Here is a 25679-nt window from a genome sequence, read left to right on the forward strand (position 1 = left end):
GAAGCTGCCCCATGTTAGATAAAGGCCAGTTTCAGCCGGCTCCAAAAGGGACCTGCCACTGCCCAGAGCTGAGCGAATAAGCGATATCGGCTGTGCCTCTGGGAGAACGTATTTAAGAAAGGGAAAATAAGATCTCCACGCTGCAGCCCATGGAGGAGCCCATAGTGGAGCAGGTGGACCTGGCCTGAAGGAGGCTGTAGCCTATGGAAAGCCCCTGCAGGAGCAGGCCCCAAGCCGGAGCTGCCACCCATGGAGATGAGCCCACGCAGGAGCAGCAGGCCTGGGGGGAGCTGCTGACCTTGTGGGACCCGTGCTGGAGCAGTTTGCTCCTGGGGTATGGACCCTGTGGTACAGAGCCATATGGTCCATATGCGAGCAGTTCTTCAAGAGCTGCAGCCTGTGGGCAGCCCCCACAGGATCAGTTTGAGACGAAGGGCATTCCGTGGGAGGGACCCCACCTGGAGCAGGGGCAGACAGTGACTGAGGAGTGGTGGAGATGAAGCATTAGGGACTGAGCACAACCCCCATTCCCCTGTGCCTCTTGGAGGAAGGAGGTGGAAGAGGATGGATGGGGGAAAGGTGTTTGTAGTTTGTTTTTAGTTTCTAACTGCTCTAGCTTGTTAGTAATAGGTAATAAATTTCATTAATCTCCCTATGCTGAGTCTGTTTTGCCTGTGACAATTACTGTTGAGCGATCTCCCTGTCCTTATCTCAACCCTTGAGACTTTTTCATCATATTTTCTCCCCTTTCCCTTTGAGGAGGGAGAGTGAGAGAGCAGTTGTGGTGGAACTTGGCTGCCCAGCAAACTAAAACCACCACAAGGTTCCTTAGAATTAATATTTGATAATCAATCAACTAATAATTTATATTTTCTTAGACTGTTCTACAAAAATATTTATTTACACATGAATAAAACAATGAACATGGGTGCTATTCCAATTTCAGGGCACTTTTACAGAGGCTCTGGTCTATAATCATAGCTGGCTATATAAGAAATTACTTAAGTGAACCTTGTGGCAGGCTTCAAAAATGGATCCAATGCTGACTTGTAACAGTAGTGAAGCTACTGAGAATTACCTTTCTAAGAAAACAAAAGAAAGTGACGTTTTCTCATCATCAGGGTAGAAATCACCTTCCAAATGGAGACACAGGAAGACAGCTCCCTTCAGTGACATTATCCCATGGTTGCTCATCCCAAGGTTCCTTCCATCTTGTTTGCTGCTGGAGATGGCCTGCCTGACCTTCTGCAAATTTCTAAGAAACTCATATTATTTTATATTTGTCAGTGGCACATCCCTCATGCCTTTAGAAAAGTACAGTACTAGGTCTGTCATTACATAATGAATCCATTCTGAAATACAACATAAAATGAAGTATCAGATTTTACATTCACTGTTGCTCCAAAACTGAGTACTTTAAGTCCTAGGACACAGTTCAGTGAAATTTCTAGTGGTGTTTCACTCTCTATGCTGATATAAATGGAAGTGAATGTACGTTCTTTATTCCTTAAAGGTAATTTCAAGTATTTCTATTCAGAAATCTTCATTTAGCCAATTAATTTTCATAGGCTCAAATCGAGGAATTGGAGGAGGAAATTGAAGCTGAACGTGCAGTCTATGCAAAGACTGAAAAGCAGCGAGCTGAACTTTCCAGGGAGCTGGAGGAAATCAGCGAGCGCCTGGAAGAAGCAGGAGGGGCTACGGCAGCTCAGGTTGAGATGAACAAGAAGCGTGAGGCAGAATTTCAGAAGATGCGCCGTGACCTCGAAGAGGCCACGCTGCAGCACGAAGCCACAGCTGCCGCCCTGCGGAAGAAGCACGCAGACAGCACAGCTGAGCTTGGGGAGCAGATCGACAACCTGCAACGAGTCAAGCAGAAGCTGGAGAAGGAGAAGAGTGAGCTGAAGATGGAGATAGATGACTTGGCCAGTAACATGGAGTCTGTCTCTAAAGCCAAGGTTGCTGCATATGAAAAAATATTTCTCATCACTATTATCGTTCTTCTGAACAACTGGATGAGCTGACGGATATGCTTTCTATTTCTTAACAGAGCAATCTGGAAAAGATGTGCAGAGCTCTTGAAGACCAGTTCACTGAAGTCAGAACCAAAGGTGATGAACATATGCGGCTAATTAATGACCTGAACACACAGAAAACACGTCTACAGACTGAGAATGGTGTGTCCCTAGAAAAAATATAATTGTCCTGTGCCAAGCACTTAAATATGTTGCCTGAATGCCTGTGTATTTTCTTATACATTCATCACTGGGTGATCTGAGCAAAACTCAGACTGTAGAATTTCCTCCTTGTGGCAGTCATGGATACTCCTCCCAAAGAAAAAAAATAACCCAAAAGAACCAAAACCAGTGTGTGGTTTTTGCAGTCAGTTCATCCCCTTTCTTTTGATGCTAGCCTAGTGTTCATCTTTGATAGCTTTTTCCTATCTGGTGGAAATTAAATTGTTACTCTCCCTTCGTTTTACCACATTATATCTTGTAATCTCTTTCCATATAATCTATTTTCCCATTCATATGAATTTTATATGTCTGTCTGTTCATATTTTTCTGTCTAAGAAGAAGTGTTTTCTCATTAGATGAACTAACGCAGAAACTAGAGGAGAAGGAGTCATTGATTTCTCAGTTGACTAGAGGCAAACAGTCTTTCATGCAGCAGACAGAAGAGCTGAAGAGGCAACTAGAGGAAGAAAATAAGGTGAGTTGTTTTAATTTGGCCTGGAAAATTGTAAAATAAATCAAAGGCAGAGACATGAGAACACTGAAACTTTTAAGCTTTGCTTTTGAATATAATACACAGAAGAGACATTATAGAAATTAAATAAGACAGTTTAAGCCCTTCTTGCCATGCTTTCTGAAGTTCAAAAACATGAAAGAAGTGAATAAAAATAGCTCTGTGTACATACCTTACTCCTATGGGAAATCACTCAGGCAAAGGGTAGAGCAGAAGTGAAAAAAAGAAAAAGACGCTAGTGGAGTACCCAGGATTAGAAATGACAATACAGTTTAAAGTCTCTTCCACCTTCAGATAAACACTAAATTTTACCTGAAAAGCTTACAGGGAAACATCTTCTGGAGGCATTATTCACACATTTCCTGTTGCTGAATTTATTGCATCTTTGCCTGAAGCACTTTCTGCTGATGTGTTTAAGAGGCAGTATCCCAGACAAATTGGGCAAAAAGAACTGATCCTGATTAACAATATCAGGTCTGAAATACAGAGTCCCAAATGCTATTCACTTTTCTCCTCCAGTTACCCTAGCAACTGCTGTACATAGGCAGTGAGATGTGGAGGGGTTTTTTTATCAAAATGTAGTTAAAAGGTCCAGTCACAAATGGTTAGTGTTCTGACAATTTGTATAATTCTAACTACACAGGCCAAGAATGCCCTAGCCCATGCCTTGCAGTCTGCTCGCCACGACTGTGACTTGCTCCGGGAACAATATGAACAGGAGCAAGAAGCCAAGGGAGAGCTGCAGCGTGCCCTGTCCAAAGCCAACAGCGAAGTGGCCCAGTGGAGAACCAAATATGAGACAGACACTATTCAGTGCATGGAGGAGCTGGAGGAAGCTAAGTATGTGGAGGGATGGTCTTGAACAAGTAGAAGGATATTTATGTAGAAATGTGAAAAGGAACTGGAGGAAACCAGTATATGTTTGTAGTGGGAATATGCAGAGCAATGTGCTTTGTAATGTATTGGGACTGAAAAGAGGAGGGAGTAAAGGTTTAAAGGAGGAGAAGTGGAGGTTTGTGAAAGTTTCTACAGAATGGGCAATTCCAGTGTATTAACTATAGAGTTAAACATAGTAGTTGAAAAATTGCATTCTTGACACTGATGATACTGAAAGTGTGTTTCTGATTCCTCTCCACATTGGTGTAGGCTACCGCTTGGATACTCTTGTTTCTTCACTGATTCCACCTCACATTTCACCTCTCTCCCAGATTTCTAGGGATTCTCCCTTCCAAGTTATGATTACCCACATGTCCGTATCTCCTCTGTGTATTCTCCCAGCCTACACACCACTCCAAGCATTCTTTGTTATCCTAGGCTCCTATTAATGTTATCTGATCACACTATCACAGCTTTGTATGTTGGCTCTCTCTTCTTCTTTCTCCTGTGCCACACTCCTTTCCTGTCCATTTTCTCAGAATGTCAGAATTTTCCTTCTCTCAGTACTGATTGTCTTGTCCTGCAGAAAGAAGCTTGCTCAGCGGCTGCAGGATTCAGAGGAGCAGACTGAGGCTGTCAATTCAAAGTGTGCTTCACTGGAGAAGACAAAGCAGAGGCTGCAGGGGGAAGTGGATGACCTCATGATTGACATGGAGAGGTTGAACGCAGCCTGTGCAGCATTTGATAAAAAGCAGAAGAATTTTGACAAGGTTCATTCAGAAAGCCTACCAGATACGAATATCATAAAAATCTGATAGGCCAGGCCAAATTCTGAAAGCATGAAAGTTCTGCACTCACAATAAGATAAATTAATTTTTATCCAAAGCAAAACTGTGGGTAAGGAGCACCAAACAGGACATGTAGTAATGATGTCACAGTGTGAATAATCTCAGGTAACCACATCAGATAATAACATAGATTTCTGATAGTTTTAAAAAGCATGAAGTTTTCACAAGGGAAAATGGGAAGATCTGCATCAAGTCTTTGATCAAGTAGACTGAAAGTTTTCATATAAATTCTAACAAGCCCCTACTTTTGGCTGGTGCTAGTCTTCCAGCCTTTTATTCAAGTTAGGCATAGCTTCAACCTCCTTAATCAGTTCCAACCTTCACTGCCTTTAATAACATTACTAAAAGGCTCAACGCTGTTTGCCCAAGTGATGTTGCATAGCCCGGTGTATGTGGTTGAAATGGGTAGATGAGCAAAAGAAGATGGCCTGCAGGGCTGCGCAGAAGACAATAGGAGAAAATAGCACGACCTTTTATGGTGAGCTGAGTGCAAGACCACTGGGTCCTGAAATAATAAACAAGCTCACACAGCCTCATTCAGACTAACCACATTGTGTCCAAGTTGCTGTGAAACCAAACACCTACCTGTGAGCTTGGGGGCATACACTCCTGTTGTCTGAAGAGGATAATATAAGTAGCTGCCCTTGAAATAGATGAAGTATGTATCCCAGTGAATTGATTGTCGCAGGCAGTGAATGTGCAATGAAGAAGATTTTGTGACCCAATGACATGCCTCTAAGGTTCTTGTTACATATACGTGCAGGGACACTAGTATTGAAGAATGGGCCATTCTTATGCTCTGATGGTTCCTGTCACTCCAGGTTGTGGCTGAGTGGAAGCAGAAGTACCAGGAGAGTCAGGCTGAGCTGGAAGCTGCCCAGAAGGAGTCTTGCTCCCTTAGCACTGAGATATTCCGGATGAAGAATGCCTATGAAGAAGTTCTTGACCAGGCAGAGACTGTCAGACGGGAGAACAAGAACCTCCAGCGTGAGTTCTCAGATCTCTTTCAGCTGGGATCCATCATGCTAAGATGCTTCCATGTTTCTGGGGTACCAGAATTCTGCCTCTTCCCAAGCTTTTGTTTCTTACGGTTTTCCCACAAAACTCAGGTTAGGTGACTTTCCTTCCTGTTCAGCTCATCACAAGGTCACCTATAAGCACAAGAGTACAGCTTATGATAATATCCTACTTCCTCATGGTTTCTAATGCCATCATTATATTTCCCCTCCTTCACACCATCATAATCCCCTTCATGGATAGGGATCACATTAACTGAACAGACACAAATGTTGATGAAAACAGATACTCATGTTTTTCAGACCACTTCAGTCATTACCATTAGAAAAGACCTAGTGGGCTGTTGTCTGCCTTCTGGTTGGAGCACCATGCAGATGTGGCACAACAGATTGGCATTTAATCAGCTAACTAATTGCATAAAGGAATTCAGTTCAGTTTTGTGAAGTTTAGTGATCCCTGGGGAGAATTTGGGAATGAAGAGAGAATCAAACAGAACTGTCTCTGGAGATATGATTTCACTATCCAGAGGTAACTGATACTACTCTCTGAGCTCCCTCCAGTTGGTCCCCCTCATTTTCAAACTTGCACATTGAACTGGAAATAGCAGGTAATCAGAAATAAATACTGCACATGAGACAGGATCTGTTATTTCCTCTCACTGCCATTTCATAATACACCATTATCTCTTCTGTCACTCCCCCTGCCAAACAGCAATTGCAGGTGCCATTGACAACAAGATGAGCTAAATGTGTGTTTTCTGTGTTACAGAGGAAATTTCTGATCTTACTGAACAGATTGCTGAAGCTGGAAAAACTAATCATGGACTGGAGAAAGCAAAGAAGCAAACTGAACAAGAAAAATGTGACCTTCAGGCAGCATTAGAAGAAGCAGAGGTAAGTGTCCTCAATAAGGGGTCTTGTTTTGGGAGAGACCATAAATGGAGAAAGCAGAACAAATAACACAGAGACTGCCCCTCTCCTAATGTAGCACAACTTGTTGTGCCATCTTGCACAAAAAAAAAATCAGTCCCAGGCTAAAACTAAGCTCATTTTGCACCACCGGTTTGATTTTGCTCCTCTGAAAGGCTACAGAAAGGTCATTTGTTTCAAAACTCTGACAGTTTTTGCTCCCTAGTCAAAATACATTATGTTACGCAGAGCCTTGTCTAATTGTTTTTTGTAATTTCCAAGGATGGAGATTTCATAGTATTGCTGGACAACCTTTTCCCTTGCTGCATCATTCTCGTGGGGGAATATTTTTATGCTTATGTTCAGTCGGGATTTCCCTTGTATCAACTTTTGACTGTTGCCTTTTGTGATGTCCACTTCCATGAAGAGCTTCATTTTATTTTCTCCATAACTCTCCTTAGATAGAATAAAATGGAATAAAAACAACTGACATCTCTGATCTTGAGATCACACTAGATGGGACAGCAGTAGGAACAAGAGTTATAGTGGCCATGATAATCCATCTGGTCCAATTTCTGTATCTAAATGTCAGCAGTCTAATCCTGAATTAGTCACCATAGGCTCTTTGTAGAAACAAGAAGGAGAACTAGGTATCTCTGGAGGGTCTGTTCTAGAAAGGAATGCGAGAGCTACATCAAATGCTTAATCCTCTGGATGTGCTTATTTCTGTCCACTGGTTCTAAAGACCCAGCCTCAAACTCTAATTCCTAAACAATGTAAGCTAGATGATATGAGTATCACAGGGAAAAGGCTGTATGGAAGGGGAGAATGCTCACACAGTTGTTGGGGCTTCACACCTTGGGAGGGACTAAGTGCAGAGTCCCTAAAACAGAATTCAGCATTGAGACGAAAATGACAGCAAGCTTCTTCTCAGTATGAGGCTTGACTTTCCTGTCAATTTAATGTTTTCACATGTTTTGTTATCTCTGCAGTGTCAACATAGCTCTCAGTGCCCAGAACTTGTGGTATTGGAGTCACTGTTCTAAGAAATCTTATTACTAAATTATTGATTACCATCCCACTAAGGTATAATAATTCCTGTATATGGGAACAGCAGTCTGCATTTGCAGAGCTAGGCCTTTTCTAAAGGTCCACAGTAATGCAAACATGTCTGTGTTACTGACTGTGAAGTGTCAAAATTCTGCATGGGCGTTTCCTAGCAATGGACACTACACAGACAAATAATATTGTTTCAACACTACTAGGGCTCTTTAGAACATGAAGAAGGAAAAATCTTGCGTGTTCAGCTGGAACTGAACCAAGTGAAGTCAGATGTTGATAGAAGGAGTGCAGAGAAAGATGAGGAAATTCAACAGCTGAAGAGGAATCACCAGAGGGTATTAGAGTCTATGCAAACTGCGCTGGATGCTGAGATTAGAAGCAGAAATGATGCTTTGAGGCTGAAAAAGAAGATGGAGGGAGATCTAAATGACATGGAGATACAGCTGAGCCATGCCAACTGTCAGGTGGCAGAGACACAGAAGCACATCAAAGGCATGCAAGGGCAACTCCAGGTAGGGATCAGAAGGGCAACTGTCCTATAAAGACTTTGACACTCTGCTTGCCTCTGAATCTCATGGTGCTTTCAATTTCAAAGGATTCCCAGCTCCATTTGGATGATGCTTTGAGAGAGAATAATGACCTGAAGGAGCAGCTTGCTATGGTAGAGCATAGGAACAACCTGATGACAACAGAACTTGAGGAGATGAGAGCTGCCCTGGAGCAGACAGAGCGAGTCCGGAAAGTTTCTGAGCAGGAGCTGATAGATGCCAGTGAGCGAGTGCAGATTCTTCATTCTCAGGTATTTGGTATCTCCTTTGTAATAGGCATGTTGGTCTGGCATGAAATGGTATGGAAATTAGCTGTCTTTGGACTGTCCCAACAGAACACAAGCCTCCTCAACACCAAGAAGAGACTGGAAGCAGACATTATTCATTTACGGAATGAAGTTGAAGAGATCATTCAGGAAGCCAGAAATGCAGAGGAGAAAGCAAAAAAAGCAATCATAGATGTGAGTTCTCTTGCTTACCTCTCTTCCATTTTATACTACTCCAGTCACATTTACACTTTAGAAAGATAGCCATCAGGTGGGGGAGAATTGATTATTCAACTTAGGAACAGAAAATATCAGTGATGCGCACTCCCTCCTACCTGGGCCTTGCACAGCCTCTGCCCTACTGCTTGTCATAGAAGAACCTTTCAGTCTAGGTCATCTACTCATGTTCTGTTACCAGTCTGTATTGAAAAATCACCCCATCTCCTCTTTTTAATACCTACTTTGTGGGTATTCACTTTGACTTCCAGGGTAAATAGCAAAAAACGGTGGCAAAATTGAAATGGGAAGAATAGCCTGAACCAAGTCTTATTTAGATACAGCAGAAAACAGGAATCGAGACTAAAATCATACGTGCTTCTCTACGCAAGAGATACAGGAAATAAAAAGGGAGAATAGAAATATTTTATTTAAACAAGGAAACTGTTCCACGGTATCAGAAGAAACAAATCTTAGAACTGTCTAGAAATGGTGTATGAAGGTGAAACAGAAAATTGTTACACTATTGCATCACATCATGATGCACTTGGGTCTGAAGTACTGTGTCTAGTTCTGGTTCCCCCTCAGCAGCCATTCTGCAGGTTCCCCTACAGCTTCTCTGTCCTTTTTATGAAACCATGGTGATAGCTATTCCAGATTCTGAAGAGTTCAACAGGCACAAGCTTTTCATTGTAATTAGGAGACATTCAGGGTCATTTAATTGGTAAAAACTGCTTAGGAGTCTGACTGAAACTTAAGCACCAAACAGCCAGATAATTAAAATCATTTAGGAGTACCAGAGATGCTTTTAAACTTTGGATCCTGAGTCATTTGGATGCCTTTTTTTTTTTTCTTGTCATCAACCCTGCCTATACTCCAAGGCAGAGTACCTGTAGAAATACCAAGAAATGGTGATCGTTCTTATATGACAGACCTTTAGCACAGCCATAGGCACTGACTGAGAATGTGGAGATCCAAACACCAATATGAAGCTGGTCATTGTTCATTGCTCCCAAAGGGAGCACAGAACTGTCAGTGATGTGAAGATATAACATAACTCTACTATAACCAGGCAGCAATGATGGCAGAAGAGCTGAAGAAGGAGCAGGACACCAGCGCCCACCTGGAGAGGATGAAGAAGAATCTGGAACAAATGGTGAAGGACCTGCAGCACCGTCTGGATGAGGCTGAGCAGCTGGCACTGAAGGGTAGAAAGAAGCAACTCCAGAAACTAGAGGCTAAGGTATGGGAGAAACTGGGGTACACTAAGGTCAGGGTCCTGAGTTGGTCCTTGGCTGCTGGAATCTCTTGGGAAGGTTACAACAAGGATTTCCAGCAGGTTTGATGAATTACATTGAATAGTGAAATGCTGCACTGCATGTAAGGAACTTGAGAACAACCTCATAAAACCTAAATGAGTGGGCAAAGATGGTGGCAGATGAACACCAGTGTAGGCATACTCCTAGGGAAAAATAATTTAAAACATACTTACATGGGGACAAATTTGGAACTGGGAGTTACAGTAAGAAGAGATCTCAATCCATGACAGGTCTCAGAAACTGCTCAATGTGCAGTAGAAGCAAAAAGCCCCCAAAAATATATAAATAAATAAAGAGTTAGTCTTTATTAGGAAGGGCACTGAGACCAAAGACAGAGAGAGAGATAGAGCATTACTTGCCACTATATTATATGTACTACATGTAGTTTGGTCTCTGCATCTCAAGAAGAACCCACCACTTAGAGAACCTTCCAGGGAATGGCAGATGAGGGGGTGAAGCCTTATGATGAGAGACAAACAAGGCTAGGACTCTTCAGTTTGGAGCGGAGATGGATGAGGAGGATGTGATCAAAATTTACAGAATCATGAAAGTAGTAAACTAGATGCATTCGTGATGGTTAGTCATCGAAATGCACAATATTAGAAGGACAAATGATACAGAGCAGATCGTTGCCTGGAGGTCAGTTTAAAGCAGATACAAGAAAGTACAGACTGGGCAGTGAAATTCTGGAAACCGCTGTCACGGAAAACTGTAGAGGCAGTGGTGGAAGGTTCAAAAAGGGATTAGGAATCAGCTAGTTTATAAACAGACACTTAAGGGAACAGGCACAGATATGTCAACTGAAACTCCTAATCTAACGACAGTGGAAGCTAGACAAGTGTGAGGGGAGTAGACAGTGGCCAGGTTTCCATGCTGTCCCTAAATAGCATCTGCTATTGCCACTCCCAGAGACAGAGCACAAGGCTAGATGGAGCATTTGCCTTACTTACTTACTTACTTACACTTACTGCACTCAATCTATTCCTTTTACAAGATATAGCACATTTGACTGGGAGTTAGGTGCTTCTGGTTGTGGAAGGAAATATCCACTGAGAAAGAAAACAATTGGTGTCCAAATTTGACTTGCATACACTGCAGAACAGCAACAGTACTATGGGAGCCCTCATCAGACAGGTTATTCATGAGGGCAAGCTAGACTTGAAAATTACAGATGAAACAGATGTTTCCTACTTATCTGAAGAATGTAGACAGAAACCTCCCTTCCCTGTTTCAGTTTCCTCCTCCCTGACAGATTTAAGCCTGATTTTTGTTAAAGCTGCCCCAGCTACACACAGCAAAGTTCTTTGTACAAACAACTGTGGAGTCACACACCATGTCACTACTAATGTAGCATGGTGAATGGGTTTTAGCTAGTCTAACTCCAAGAAGGAGCTGCAGGAAGCTGCTCTGCACTGCCACTTTCTCTGCAGGCCTTAGCCTGCAAAACCCTGGATCCTACAGTGGTATCAGCAGCCCTTCTTGGCAGCTTGCTGTCTTTATCATGATACTGTGTTTCAGATTCATGAGCTAGAAAATGAGCTTGACATGGAGCAGAAACGAGGAATAGAGTCAGTGAAAGGTGCTCGCAAGTATGAACGCAGACTGAAGGAGCTCACTTACCAGGTATTTCAAATCCTCTGCCCTATTCTGTATCTTTCTTGTATTCTAAGTGCATCACCTTGGTCCATATTTCCAGGATGACTTTATTTTCACTTCTCACAGTCTGAAGAGGATAAGAAAAATATTTTCCGGCTTCAGGAACTGGTGGACAAGCTGCAGTTAAAAGTGAAAGCATACAAGAAACAGGCTGAGGAAGCTGTGAGTGCAGGACTCTTTAAATCCTTGTGGGTCCTGGGTGGATATTTCTGAAAAGTCTGGTCTCCAGGGTTCATTAAAATAAGTGAATACTCAGTTTGATAGGACAGCGGTGGCCATTACCTTTGAATATTCCCTATATTTTGAAGAGTTTGGCTTACAACAGAGTAGGCACAGCTGTAATTATCATGGAGTTGTTAAACTTTTGGAGTCACACCAGCCAGTTTTCCTAGTACTCATGTTGCTGTTAGTAGTACAAATGCACTGAGTTCTGGCACTGCAAGGACGGAGCTGTGAGGCTAACTGTAGTAGGTTATATTACTATGGAGCAGGTGCAGGGTGTTAAGTGGAACAGGGTGATGACAGTTTGTGTGCATGTCACTGATGGCACCATGATTTCAGGAAGCACAGGCAAACACTAATCTCTCTCGATGCCGCAAGACCCAGCACAAGTTGGAAGAGGCTGAAGAACGAGCTGATATTGCGGAAAGTCAGGTTAACAAACTGCGAGCCAAAAGCCATGATATTGGAAGACAGGTGAGTTCAAGGGCTGCAGAGGACCCTTCCTATTCACCAAGTGCCACAAAGATCTCTGCTCAAACACCTGGCAGCCACAGCTGTCTTTTTCCTACTTTTGTGCTGGATTGCCATCATAAAGGAAGGGCAGAGTTGGCACTTATTCAAAATCAGTGTTTTTTGAAAATCCTGTTGGTGCCTCCCAAGATATATACCAGATATAATCTACTGTAAGAATCCAGGTCTTTCAGCAGAATTGGGAGATAATACTTCTTTACCAGTAATATGGCATAACATGTGCAATAGCCTGTAACATGTGCAATAACCTGTAACAACCCCACAAGTAATTCAATTACCCCCAATAACCTATCTATTTATTTATTTATTTAACATTTAGAAATCAGAAGAATGAGGTCCATGACCAGAGCTGCTGCAGGCTCCCTGATGCTAGAGACTTCTATGCATACAACAAATATTCATTACCTGCTTCTAATCACTAGGTATGCATGAAACTGCTGTTTGGCCTCTACATTCTTAGTCAACCCTAAGTAGATGTGAGAAATAAAAACAAATCTACACAACACACTGGTGACTGTAAGGGCTATCAATTTGTAATAAGGCTGGGTGTAAACGTTTACAGCAGGTAGGGCAGCAGTTACCCAAGTATGTGTTACATCCGAGGCACGGAAAAGAATTCCGAAGGTAGTGGGCACAGACACCTCATTTGTCCTCTATGTTTTCAACTTTCATGCTTAGATACAAAAGTTAACAATTAAACAGGAGAACAGAAGACAAAAGAAGGGGGGATGGGGGGGGAAGGGGAGAAGGGAGGGGTAGGAGTCAGCAAAAATCTCTCCATAAGGTTGGAACAATACCAGCACTTAGGAACTGCTCCATTCTTCTGTCTGCCTTAGCCGTCCCTGACACAGTCCTGTGGGAAAGGGTAGAGCCTCTGCTCCACACAGTGCATGTGTGGGGATCTGCTGCATACGCTGTTTCCTGTGGTGTAGAGACCTGCTTGTGGAAGAAAGGGAAAGTGAGGCGGTCTGCTCCATGCTGCCTGCGTGGGGCGGGAAGGCTGTGCCGTGAGCGTCCAAGGCAAGAGGGAGGGGAGATCCGCCGTACGGAGCGCCGTGGGGGGAGGAAGCCGCATGGCTGGCGCAGCTTCCACGAGGACCCCGCCGAGCCCCCTCTCCCCAGGCCGCGGAGCGGGGTAGCCCGGCGCCAGCGCTCTCCCGCAGCGCTGGAAAGCCCCGGCGCGCCATGGGGCCGCAGCGAGAGCTCCCGGGAGGCCAGGCTCGGGGGGCCGTGCCGCCGCCCGGTCGCGGAAACCCAGCCTGCGGGGGCCGGCGGCGCCTGCAGAGGGCGCTTCCTCGCCGCGGCGGGGCCGCTGGCGGGTGAGGCCGTCCCGCCCTGTGCGATGCTGAGTCGGAGCCGCCCGGCGGTGGCCCGGGCATTCCGGCAGGCGTCCGGGGCCGGGCCGTAGGCCCTGCGGCGGGGAACGTTCCTTTTCTTTCCGTCCTTCGGGGGAGAAGTGCTTTCACCGTACGCGGTGTCGCGGCTCCTCAGCCCTGGTTTCATTTCCAAAGACGAGCAAGCTCGTGTGTCCCGAAGTGCAGGCCCAGTGCCTGAGGGGCGTCACCCACTGAACTCTAGTCGGGGTCTCCATGTTCAAGGTTTGGAAACGTCAGCCAGAAATCTTTTCTGAGGCTGGTGCTGGAGCAGGGCCTTGTCTGAGTCCTCGGCCTGTCCTAGGAGCCTCCCGAGGTAGCCCCGTCCCTTGCCACGGGTTCCCTCCACCAACTTCAGGCTTCTGTAACATGGTGGGATTGTACTCTCACCTCAAAGTGCCACTCTGACATACTGTGTTTCAGCACCCTCTGTGGTGAGTAGGGTCCACACATCGAAAAAGAAGGGGCTGTTCTAGGCCACCATTGCCCAGGTCTTTATTGAGCTGCTTGTCATTTTCTAAGTATCACACCTAAGTGAAAAAAAGGGATCATTTAATAGAATCATATAATCATTTCTCAAAAGCAAAGATAAGGGGCCAATTAATTGGCTGTAGCTTCAATTTTTTCATTTTAAAACGTCTTTGTCAATAGGAACCATGGGGGGTAGTCATGTTCAGCCAGGTGGTTCTGAGTGTCAGTGGCTCTGATCATTATTTTGTTTCATTTTTGTATTTGGACACAGGTGCCATCAACACATCAGCTGATCACACCTGTCAGTTTTCCTGCCTCCCCTAAGTACATTCAGTACTTAGTGGCACATTGTTCTTATCTCCTTTATCTCATTCCTTGTTCCTTCCATCTCATTCCTTTCTCATTTAGGGAATTCAAAGATAGTTTTGGGAAACAATTGTGGCAATTGTTTTTGTATGTTGTGTTCAGTTTGGGCATCTGTCATCCTTCCATATTTTGTACCCTGTCATCACTGTTGGCTGTAACCCATTTGCCTCCTGACTGGCCATCATCCCACTTGTATTCAGGGTTCTTTGTGCCAGTCATAGCTCTCTGGTGTTTTGTCTACTAATGCCCCATCACATGATGGTCTGTGATCATTGCCTGTCAAGCTGGTCAAAATCATCTTATTGTTTCTCTTCTTTTGGTCCATGGCTACCTGCTGTGATTGGCTCTAGCTTGTACGTTCCTCAGCATGGCATTTTCAATTGTTAGAGATACGTATGGTTAGCAACGTCACAAACACAGCAGTCTGACTTGAACTGTCATTGTGTCCAACCCCCTCTAAACTGGCAAGTCCTGCCCACACTCACATGACATGATACGGTTTTCATTGCACAGCTGTGCACATTAGGACCACGTCTGCCTCAGCCAACAAACGGTGCTGTGGTAAGCACAATGCAGGCACATAAATCAGTAGATTAGCAGGGTTTATCCTTTTGTTAAGTACAAACCAGTTGTTATAATTTTATTTGTATATAGAGGAAGAAACATGCAAAGAGGAGAAATGACATCTGCATTGAAGTTTTGTTCTGCAGGAGTGGTTTTTAACACTATTTTTTTCTTTAACATGATGAGAGCTACAAGCACATTTATAAAGCTGAAAGCAAAGCCTTCATCTGAAAATTTCTTTGAACTCCCAGAAGCTTCTAGATGTGCATTTTAGTTGTCATAAGGCGAGATGTCATGTAGAACCCTCTGTGTCCTTTGCTTTGTCGCAGTATACCAGGAAAGGAGAGGTAATGGAATGACCAGACACGTGTATTACCCATGAGCCAGCACTGGCTTATTCTGGGCATGCCAGTCAGCAGTAAGAAGGATCATTTTGTGTGATCAGCTGTTTCTCTGCAGCTGTATTTCAGTAAATCAGCCTGTTAGGTGTTCAGGTCGTATGTTAGCATCAGCAGTTAAAAGAGCTTCGGTGGCTTCCTTTCGTGACCTTTGATCGTGTCACCATGCTCATTTAAGACAGTTCTGGGAGAGACGCAGAAGGGACAAGGTAAATGTTAAAGACTTAGTCCAAATCTATACTACTCATCACCACTGTACAGAGGCAGAGTGCACTGTCCAAGCTGATGGTGGGCACAGTGCTCAGGCCAAAGGCTTGAACTGCTCTTAGGCTGAGGGAAAAATAAAATAAAATAAAATAAAATAAAATAAAATAAAATAAAATAAAATAAAATAAAATAAAATAAAGTAAAATAAAGTAAAATAAAGTAAAATAAAGTAAAATAAAGTGAAATAAAGTAAAATAAAGTAAAATAAAACAAATAAAAAAAAAACAGGCCACACCTTTAAATTAGCTATAAATGTGAAAATAAAAGCAAACATTCGTGTTATCTGTTCTTCAAAAATTGCACACTGTTCAACTAAGTTTCTTTACACAGAGAGGATCTAAGAAGACAGGACAGTGGCATTGAGCCTCCATAGACTGGGAGGAATGTGAACACAGGTCTGTGTCGAGCAATTCCAGTAAGCAGCTCTAAGCTCTGCCCAGCTTTGGAGTTTTTTGTATTTCTTTATTTCTGTATCACTGTACTTAGCTTTTGCTTCTAAATTTATAAGAAATGCAGATGTATTAGCATTAGCGTTCTGAACAGAAGCAGACAGGGAAAACAGAAAACAGGACAGGGAGTAAAGAGGACAAAACCAACCAAAAAGAAAGCTGGAAGAAAATTGAAATAGGACAGCTGCTAGGGTTTCTCAATAAATTTTATTTCTTTCTTTAAGAGCAAGAAACATACTGCTGTTCATTTAGTTGACCTATGAGTAGTTTAAGTTATGCAGAGGAAATAAAAAGTACATACTCTTTATTTTATTACACTAACAAATAAGCTTAATAGGAGAGCTGAAGCTTTGTCATACCTCAAGGTATACTAAGAATGTAGTAGAATGTTAGTATACCTCAAGGTGTACTAAGAACTCCTACTAGTTTGCCTATCTGTGAAGTCAGAAGGAGGATTAAAATGCTGATTTAAAAACATACCATGCACACACAAAGCTTATCCTTTCTAGGCATGGTGCCTGCTGCTCCTTTGAGGTCCTGGGGGAACAGATGGAAGTGGGATTCATTCCAGGGGCCTACAAGATTCTTTTTCAAGCCTGCAGGGCCTTTTATGAGAAAAAGGGTAAATTGTGCTGAGAGTTACAGGCCATTTGTGTATGTCTGTGACCAACATTGGACCTTGTGCAGCTCTAAAAATATTTTGCAGAAAATTAGGATTTTTCAGGGATGAAACATTGCTCCTATATGTCACCATTGCTCATCACATGTATTACCAGACAAAGCACAAGAAGACTGAGGTAACTTTTCAGCTGGTAAATTTTGTTCTAGTTGACCTCATGTGTTTGTTCTAATTCTATGAAATAATAAATCCTGTTATATTTTCTACCTGGGATAGAACAACTCCCTGCATCAGTGCAGACTAGGAATTGACTGGCTAGGGTGCAGCTCTGCAGAAAAGACTTAGGGATCCTCATGGAAAACAAGCTAGACATAGGTCAGCAATGCACTCCTGTACTGATAATGCTAACCAGTCATTGGATTGCATTGCATTAGTAAGTAGCTAGTAATGGATCCAGCAGGTGGAGGGATGTGATTATTCACTTTATTTGACACTGATGAGACTGCTTCTGTAATACTTTGTACAGTTCTCTGACATGCCCCCCACGCCCCACCCCCCAATTATATTAGAGGTGTCGACATACTGGAGAGAATCCAGCAAAAGCCCCTAGTATGATCGGTCAGCTGTAACAGATGCCATATGAAGATGCAAAGGGAATTAGATTTGTTTAGCCTGAAGAAGAGGAGGCTTAGGGACTATGTAACTAAAATTACCACTGCTGAAAAGGGTGGACGCAAATTAGATGCATCCAGGCTTTTCTTGCAAGTGCGAAGTGAAAGGCCAAAAGGCAATGGTCTCATGTTGCAAACCAGGAGGATGTTTTTTGACAAATACATTGTCTACCATGAGAGTGGTGATGCCCTGTGACATGCTGCCCAGAGACTCTGCAGAGAATCTGTGTCCTTAGGGATTTACAGGATTCCCATGAGCAAGGCCCTGAGCGACTTTATCTAGCTTTGAAGTTAGCCCTGCTTGGAGTAGGAAATTGGACTGAAGACCTCCAGTAGCCCTTCCAAGCCACATTTTTCAGTGATTCAGTGAACCCACCAAGCAGTGGCTTTCTGCTGGTTGAAGACTGATCAATTCAGTGAAAAGGCTGGAGAACGCAAAACTGATACCAGGCACAGGAGGGTCAGAAGGATGCAGCTAACAGGAAGGGTGGTGGCTGAGGAAGGATAGCATGGATGGTCTCTCCATCCATCCAAGTGAGCTATCCAATCACTTCCTTCAGTGCCCAAAGTGATGACTCCAGGTATGAAGTGCAATATCTTTTTCCCATTGTATAGCATAGGTTTTTAATCTCCATCCTTGAACATATTTAAAAGCCATCTGGACATAGTCCTGGGCAAGCAGACCTAGGTGGCCCTGCTTGTGGACTAGATGACCTCCAGAAGTCACTTCCAGCCTCAAACATTCTGTGATTCAGTTATTCTCATTTTATATGTTGATCTTAATATCTGGTCCAACTCCAGCCACCCAGCTTCACTCATGCCCCCAGGAGCATGTTTCCTTTCATGTATTAGCATCTCTAACCCTTACTTATCACTTAAAATATTAGAGAACTTTTAAAATCTGAGATTAAAATTTCCAATTAAAATTCTAAACTAACTGAAAATTTGAATTTATCATGTGCATGTTTCCTGGGTATGGTCTACTTATCTAGAGTACATTACATTATTAGGATATGTCACCGTTTATTTCAAACCTTCTTAATCATCTTAGTTACCTCTCTGGGGCAATGGAGGCCATGAAAACTCTGTAACCTTTTCTTACCACTGTGTCTGACAACATGACCCAAAACAGAAACTTCCCCACTAGCCAGAGGAGCTCACTTGATTTTCAGAAGCTCTTCTTTCTGTACTCTTTCTGGCCACAGGAGACTTTCTGAGAAAATCTTCTGGGTATTTCCTTTCTTTCAATTATTTCCTAAGTACCCAAACCTCATTGGATATGTGAAATTAAGGCTGTTGTTATTAGAATCATAGAATAGTTTGGGTTGGAAGGGATATTGAAGACCATCTAGTTCCAGCCCTCTGCCATGGACAGGGATACTTTCCACTAGATCAGGTTGCCCAAAGCTCCATCCAACCTGGCCTTGAACACTTCCAGGGATCAGGCATCCACAATGTATCTGGGCAACCTGGTCCAGTGCCTTGCCACCTTCATTATGAAGAATTTCTTCCTTATATCTAATCTGAACATACCCTTTTTTTAGTTTAAAATTGTTACACCTTGTCCTATCACTACATTCCCTGATAAAAACTCTCTCCCCATCTTTCTTTGTAGGCCCACCATAAGTTCTCACTAGAGCCTTCTCTTCCCTAAGCTAAACAAAGCCAGCTTTCTCAACCTTTCTTCACAGGACTGGTGCTCCAGCCCTCCTCTGGACTCACTGTAATATGTCCATGTCCTACTTGGGTTGGGGGCTCCAGAGCTGAATGCAGTGCTCCAGGTGGGGTCTTACAAGAGCAGAGTAGAAGGGGATAATCACCTTCCTCGCCCTGCTGGTCACGCTTCTTTTGATGCAGCCCAGGATACAGTTGACTTTGTTGGCTGCAAGTGCACATTGCTAACTCATGTTGAGTTTTTCATCCACCAGTACCCCCAAGTCCTTCTCTGCAAGACTGTTTTCTATCCACTCATTATCAAGCCTGTTTTCATGTTTGGTATTGCCCTGACTCAGGTGCAAGACCTTTGCTCTTGACCTTATTCTTTGATACCAATATGGATCACTGTCTCATATAGTTCATATGGCCAACTTCTCAATCTTTTGGGCAGCTCCAGGTCTAGGTGTAGCTTGTTGGACACAAGGAGCAGTGACCCTAACTTTTTCAAACTCTTCCACTGCAATTTGCAGATCTGCAGAGTAGTTTGGAAATGTAAAAGAAAGAGCTGGAGAGAGTCCCCGAGCTCCCACGACTGGAGTGCTGCAATGCCTGGCTGTCGGCTCTTCAGGAGGGACAGGCAGCACAGAAGGGGTGGTGGCGTGGCTCTCTACATTAGAGAATCTTTTGATGTTGTGGAACTCCAGGCTGGGAATGATAAGGTTGAATCCCTGTGGGTTAGGATCCGCGGGAAGGCCGGCAAGGCTAGCATCCTGGTGGGGGTCTGTTATAGACCGCCGAACCAGGATGAGGAGACGGATGAGGAGTTTTATAGGCAACTTACAGAAGTTGCAAAATCGTCGGCGCTTGTCCTCGTGGGGGACTTCAACTTCCCGGACATATCCTGGAAACACAACACGGCACAGAGAAAGCAGTCTAGGAGGTTTCTGGAGAGCGTGGGAGATAGCTTCCTGACGCAGCTGGTCAGTGAACCTACCAGGGGTGGTGCCCCGCTAGACCTTCTCTTCACAAACAGAGAAGGACTGGTGGGAGATGTGGTGGTCGGAAGCTGTCTGGGGCAGAGTGACCACGAAATGGTAGAGTTCTCTATTCTTGGCGAGGCCAGGAAGGGGACCAGTAAAACTGCTGTCTTGGACTTCCGGAGGGCTGACTTTGAGCTGCTCAGGACGCTGGTTGGCCGAGTCCCTTGGGAGGCGGTTCTGAAGGGCAGAGGAGTCCAGGAAGGCTGGGCGCTCCTCAAGAAGGAAATCGTGATGGCACAGGAGCGGTCCGTCCTCACGTGCCCAAAGATGAGCCGGCGTGGAAGAAGACCGGCCTGGCTCAACAGAGAGTTGCGGCTGGAGCTTAGCAGAAAAAAGAGGGTTTATAATCTTTGGAAAAAAGGGCGGGCCACTGAGGAGGACTACAAGGATGTAGCGAGGCTGTGCAGGGAGAAAATTAGAAAGGCCAAAGCTCATCTGGAGCTCAATCTGGCTACTGCCGTTAAAGACAACAAAAAATCCTTTTACAAATACATCAACGCGAAACGGAGGACTAGGGAGAATCTCCATCCTTTACTGGATGCGAGGGGAAACCTAGTTACTAAGGATGAGGAAAAGGCTGAGGTGCTTAATGCCGCCTTTGCCTCAGTCTTTAGCGGCAATACCGGTTGTTCTCCGGACACCCAGTGCCCTGAGCTGGTGGAAGGGGATGGGGAGCAGGATGTGGCCTTCGCTATCCATGAGGAAATGGTTGGCGACCTACTACGGAGCTTGGATGTGCGCAAGTCGATGGGGCCGGATGGGATCCACCCAAGGGTACTGAGAGAACTGGCGGAGGAGCTGGCCGAGCCGCTTTCCATCATTTATCGGCAGTCCTGGCTATCGGGGGAGGTCCCGGTTGACTGGCGGCTAGCCAATGTGACGCCCATCTATAAGAAGGGCCAGAGGGCAGACCCGGGGAACTATAGGCCTGTCAGTTTGACCTCAGTGCCGGGGAAGCTCATGGAGCAGATTATCTTGAGGGTCATCACGCGGCACTTGCAGGGCAAGCAGGCAATCAGGCCCAGTCAGCATGGGTTTATGAAAGGCAGGTCCTGCTTGATGAACCTGATCTCCTTCTATGACCAAGTGACGCGCTTGGTGGATGAGGGAAAGGCTGTGGACGTGGTCTACCTTAACCTCAGTAAGGCTTTTGACACCGTTCCCCACAACATTCTCCTCAAGAAACTGGCTGCTCGGGGCTTGGACTGGCGTACGCTTCGCTGGGTTAGAAACTGGCTGGATGGCCGGGCCCAGAGAGTTGTGGTGAATGGAGTCAAATCTGGTTGGAGGCCGGTCACTAGTGGAGTCCCCCAGGGCTCGGTACTGGGGCCGGTCCTCTTTAATATCTTTATTGATGATCTGGATGAGGGCGTCCAGTGCACCCTCAGTAAGTTTGCAGATGACACCAAGCTAAGTGCGTGTGTCGATCTGCTCGAGGGCAGGAAGGCTCTGCAGGAGGATCTGGATAGGCTGGAGCGATGGGCTGAGGTCAGCTGCATGAAGTTCAACAAGGCCAAGTGCCGGGTCCTGCACCTGGGCTGCAACAACCCCAAGCAGAGCTACAGGCTGGGAGATGAGTGGCTGGAAAGCTGCCTGGCCGAGAAGGACCTGGGAGTATTGGTGGATAGTCGGCTGAATATGAGCCAGCAGTGTGCTCAGGTGGCCAAGAAGGCCAACGGCATCCTGGCCTGTATAAGAAGCAATGTGGCCAGCAGGTCGAGGGAAGTGATTGTGCCCCTGTACTCGGCTCTGGTGAGGCCGCACCTCGAGTACTGTGTTCAGTTTTGGGCCCCTCGCTACAGGAAGGACATGGATGTGCTCGAGCGAGTCCAGAGAAGGGCGACCAAGCTTGTGAGGGGTCTGGAGAACAAGTCTTACGAGGAGCGGCTGAGGGAGCTGGGCTTGTTCAGCCTGGAGAAGAGGAGGCTCAGGGGCGACCTCATCGCTCTCTACAGTTACCTGAAAGGAGGCTGTAGAGAGGTGGGGGTTGGTCTATTCTCCCACGTGCCTAGTGACAGGACGAGGGGGAATGGGCTAAAGTTGCGACAGGGGAGTTTTAGGTTGGATGTTAGGAAGTACTTCTTTACCGAAAGGGTTATTAAGCATTGGAACGGGCTGCCCAGGGAGGTGGTGGAGTCACCATCCCTGGAGGTCTTTAAAAGACGTTTAGATGTAGAGCTTAGGGATATGGTTTAGTGGAGTACTTAGTGTTAGGTCAGAGGTTGGACTCGATGATCTTGAGGTCTCTTCCAACCTAGAGAAATCTGTGAATCTGTGAATCTGTGAATCTGTGAGTCATCTGCGAGGGCTGAGAAAGAGTTGGGGAATTATTGTTAGCAGATCCCCACTGGAAAATGGAATGAGGAAAAGGTTGGTCACAGTAAGCAGTGCTGTACTGGGTCTTTGTTAGAAAGTTCCAAGAGGAGGGTAAGCAGTGGACTTGAAGTGCCAGTTTGCAGACAGCTTACTGCCAACCTGTTGTTTGTAAGTTTGTGTCAGCAACAGCAGATTTTTAAGATTAAAGCTGTCAAGGGAAAACTAATGCTGAGTTTCCAGAGAGCTTGTGGGACTGTATCCTCATCTTCAGGACTAGGGATGAACATAGTTTTTGCCTAATTCTTAGAGACTTTCCTGTATGACTCATTGTTCATGAGAGAATAGCAGCTTTATACACAGATGGTTGCAGAACAGAGACGCCATTGAGAGGAAAACACTAAGACATCTATGTTCTGCAGATACAGGCACACACATATACACAGATCAACGACTTTATCCACAGAAAGCAGACAGTCAGTCCTGCTCAGTGTGCTCAGGCAGAATCTCTGCTCTTTCATGACATAAGAAATTCCTGATGGAATTCAAGTAATGAGCGGTTCATGATGAAAAGCAATGTTTAGTATCAGTGAAATATCAATGTCCAAACGAGCACACCCAGGGGAAGTTTGGCTGGAGGACTGCCTAGCTGTTTTGCTCTTTTTAGCTGGCTAAAAGTCTAATTCTCCGTGGGATCAAAAGAAAGGTTCAGATGCTCTGGGACCTAGCAACCTGTTGTAGATGATCTGGCAAGACCAGATCACACCACTGAGACTTATGCTAAACCAGAGAGAAAGATATTTGAAGGAAAGTTTATGGGCTTTCGTCAGAGACATCTTGGGATGTTTTCCTGCTTTTCCAATGCCTCTGCATTTGATCTTGGACAAGTTCCTTAAGATACTTAAAGTAGGTGATTCATGTATGTTCATGTCCATGTCTTTACATGCAGGTAACCTTCAGTTCAACCATTCAAGTTTGGGCATCAGTGCAGCTATAACATTATAAAGGTCAGCGTAGGTGAGTTGTGCTTACGACAGTGGGCCAACATTGCCTCAGACAAAACAGGCAAGAGGTAGGTTCCAAAATACAGTGCCTGAATTGGAAAACCTGGCTACAGGATCTTATGGATCCCAAAAGTTTTCTTGGGCTCAAAAAATAACTGCCCAAAATAATGGAAATGAGCTCTTCTAAATACAAGATACCGTTTCTCACTGGGGAAGATCTGAGCTATCATTAGCAGGAAATCCAGAGGATATTCTGCAGAAATAAGTCTCTGCACCTGTCCTTTTTCCTAAACTTCTGCTATTTAAACATTGCTGGCAAGAGGATAATAAACCAGACAGACCTGTGGTCTAACCCAGAGCTATTTGTCTTATGTTCTTGTACAGCACCTAGAAATTGAAAAACAGATGTCCACAGCTTGTTGGTTACTGATACTGAAACAACATGATTTATAGATAACACCTTTCTTCCTTCTAAGGATTTTTCTCTTTTGCATGAAATAGCTAAACTTTCAATAAAGAAATGCTTAAAATTGTGATAGATGCTTAAAGTTCTGGCTATAGAATTTATCTGGGAGAAGAGAAGACAAGGTTATGGTATTTGTTTTAACGAATATAAATGCTTGGGAGTCATTGAGTTGGTCTAGAGGTATGCCCTCATTTGTGAATGTTCTTGTCGCTATTGAATGCCCTGGTCTCTTACCCAAAGCATATTTAGCTTGCACCAACAGGAGCAGCAGCAAGATGGACTGATAGCAGTTCTCTCCTGGAAGTCTGTAACCAGCTGATTAGAGCACTTTTTTGTGACTTAGACTTTCCAGACTCCCAGGCAGAGAGAACTGAACACTGAACTGCTGTAGAAAAGTCATGGCATCAACATTTCAAGTAAGGTTGTTTGTGACAACAGGGTGTTGGTGACACCTAACTCTTAAGCTGAAGAGTCAGAGTTATGAATCACGTTTATATGACCATATATGTGCCTGTCATGTAATAGGGTGTGACCGGCCCTGCCTCTCCACAGAGAGTATGTTGACTGTAAGGAGGATGATGTTATCAGAACAGTTTGTTATTCTCAGCTTGTTTCCAAGAAAGGGGGTGAATGGAAGCAGTAAACTCTCCAGGTGAATTATCCTGGCAGGCAAATCCAGTTTAGTCTCAGGTGAATCACCACAAGCTGTTTGTTCATGTCATATCACTGTCCCTTTATAGACAGAGACTCTGTTTAAGTCTGGCTCTAAAATAGTAGGTACAGCTCTGGGCACTGACAGATGACATAGGTACAGATGACTAAACCTGCCCTAGAACATCACTAAGTTTTACAGTGGCCACAGTCAGGCAATGAACTGAACATCTGATCTGATCTTATTTTCATAATTGTCCTTGTACAAGAAGAGTTCCAATGTCAGCAGAGCCACCTGAACAGGGCTCTGAAACAGGCAGAAATCAAAGGTAAATCTATTCTGTATAATCAAGTTTTTGTATTGTGCTTGAAACACATATTTGGTCTTATGAACATGAGTCATAACTGTGAGTCCTCTCCCTGGAATGTTTGAATTCCTGGACGCTTAAATTTCCAAGTGTGATACTCCAGAATATCTACTTTAGGAAGTTACTAAACTGCAGTTTGGTTGATGATGGGAGAATATTCAAGGGAAAAACTGCTGTATGTTTTCTTGCTCTTTCACTCTACCCCATGTATTCTCTTTGAGTTGCTGTCAGAAAGACTGTAGTCTAGATTAAATTTTGTTCTGAGCTGCTGTATCTGTTCTTACGTTTTGGCTGTTCAAAGTATTGGAAATAGTCCCTTCCCATCAAAAACTATAGCATTTAAACATTTTAAAAACTGGTAATATATTTTATGTACAGGCTTGGAATATTTCCTCTCCAACAACAGAACTAATTTCTTCTAGGCAGTTAGACTGCAAAGATCATTTAAAGATCTACTACTACATGTGGTTTCTTTTTAGTCTCTTTCTTTGCTAATTCTTGGCCTCATGATATCTGGTGTTGCTGTGTCTTGCAAATAGCTGTGGCCAATCAATTTTTTCAAGTGATTTTCAAGCAGTCTGTCATAACCAAAAAAAGCTCTCCCATGCACCTATGCTTCTTCTCGTTTTGAGCTCTGCAGGATCTTTTTTTTTTTTTTTTTTTTTTTTCCCATGGGCTAAAGAGATTGTCAGCTGTTGCATTAAAGAAACAAAATATGGACCGTGCTGTTTCTACTGCTGTCAGATGTGGACTTTCCATTACTCCCACGATGTTCTTAGGCCCCTC

The 25679-nt window shown here is 44.2% G+C and overlaps 1 protein-coding gene and 2 long non-coding RNA genes across 10 annotated transcripts in view; 1 reads left to right on the plus strand and 2 right to left on the minus strand.

Moving 5' to 3' along the window:
- The window catches only part of LOC308180157, a 51407-nt gene extending 46022 nt beyond the window's left edge, over window positions 1–5385 (minus strand). Inside the window, exon 1 of the long non-coding RNA XR_013940779.1 lies at window positions 5058–5385. This is a non-coding gene — a long non-coding RNA (uncharacterized lncRNA). The remainder of the gene's footprint in view (window positions 1–5057) is intronic.
- LOC308180145 (myosin-4-like) overlaps window positions 1–12995 on the plus strand; it is a 41594-nt gene extending 28599 nt beyond the window's left edge. For 6 of the 8 annotated variants that reach the window (XM_080561334.1, XM_080561340.1, XM_080561336.1 and 3 more), the window contains 13 exons: window positions 1569–1958; window positions 2051–2177; window positions 2594–2712; window positions 3392–3588; window positions 4211–4394; window positions 5294–5459; window positions 6258–6382; window positions 7663–7971; window positions 8055–8468; window positions 9562–9732; window positions 11327–11431; window positions 11531–11626; window positions 12026–12995. In XM_080561334.1, coding sequence (XP_080417460.1) covers window positions 1569–1958; window positions 2051–2177; window positions 2594–2712; window positions 3392–3588; window positions 4211–4394; window positions 5294–5459; window positions 6258–6382; window positions 7663–7971; window positions 8055–8468; window positions 9562–9732; window positions 11327–11431; window positions 11531–11626; window positions 12026–12373 — 2751 coding nt within the window. In that variant the 3' untranslated portion in view covers window positions 12374–12995. The remainder of the gene's footprint in view (window positions 1–1568; window positions 1959–2050; window positions 2178–2593; window positions 2713–3391; window positions 3589–4210; window positions 4395–5293; window positions 5460–6257; window positions 6383–7662; window positions 7972–8054; window positions 8469–9561; window positions 9733–11326; window positions 11432–11530; window positions 11627–12025) is intronic. The other 2 variants (XM_080561341.1, XM_080561335.1) reach the window with 2 other exon arrangements.
- LOC308180156 lies at window positions 5485–15652 on the minus strand. Its single transcript, XR_013940778.1, has 3 exons — window positions 13015–15652; window positions 11429–11581; window positions 5485–5623 (listed from the first exon to the last, which is right to left on the minus strand). It is a non-coding gene; the product is annotated as an uncharacterized lncRNA (long non-coding RNA).
- Between the last annotated feature and the right edge of the window lie 10027 nt (window positions 15653–25679).

Source organism: Anser brachyrhynchus, assembly GCF_964034855.1.
Source record: "Anser brachyrhynchus genome assembly, chromosome: 18".
In the NCBI taxonomy this organism is placed as follows: Eukaryota; Metazoa; Chordata; class Aves; order Anseriformes; family Anatidae; genus Anser; species Anser brachyrhynchus.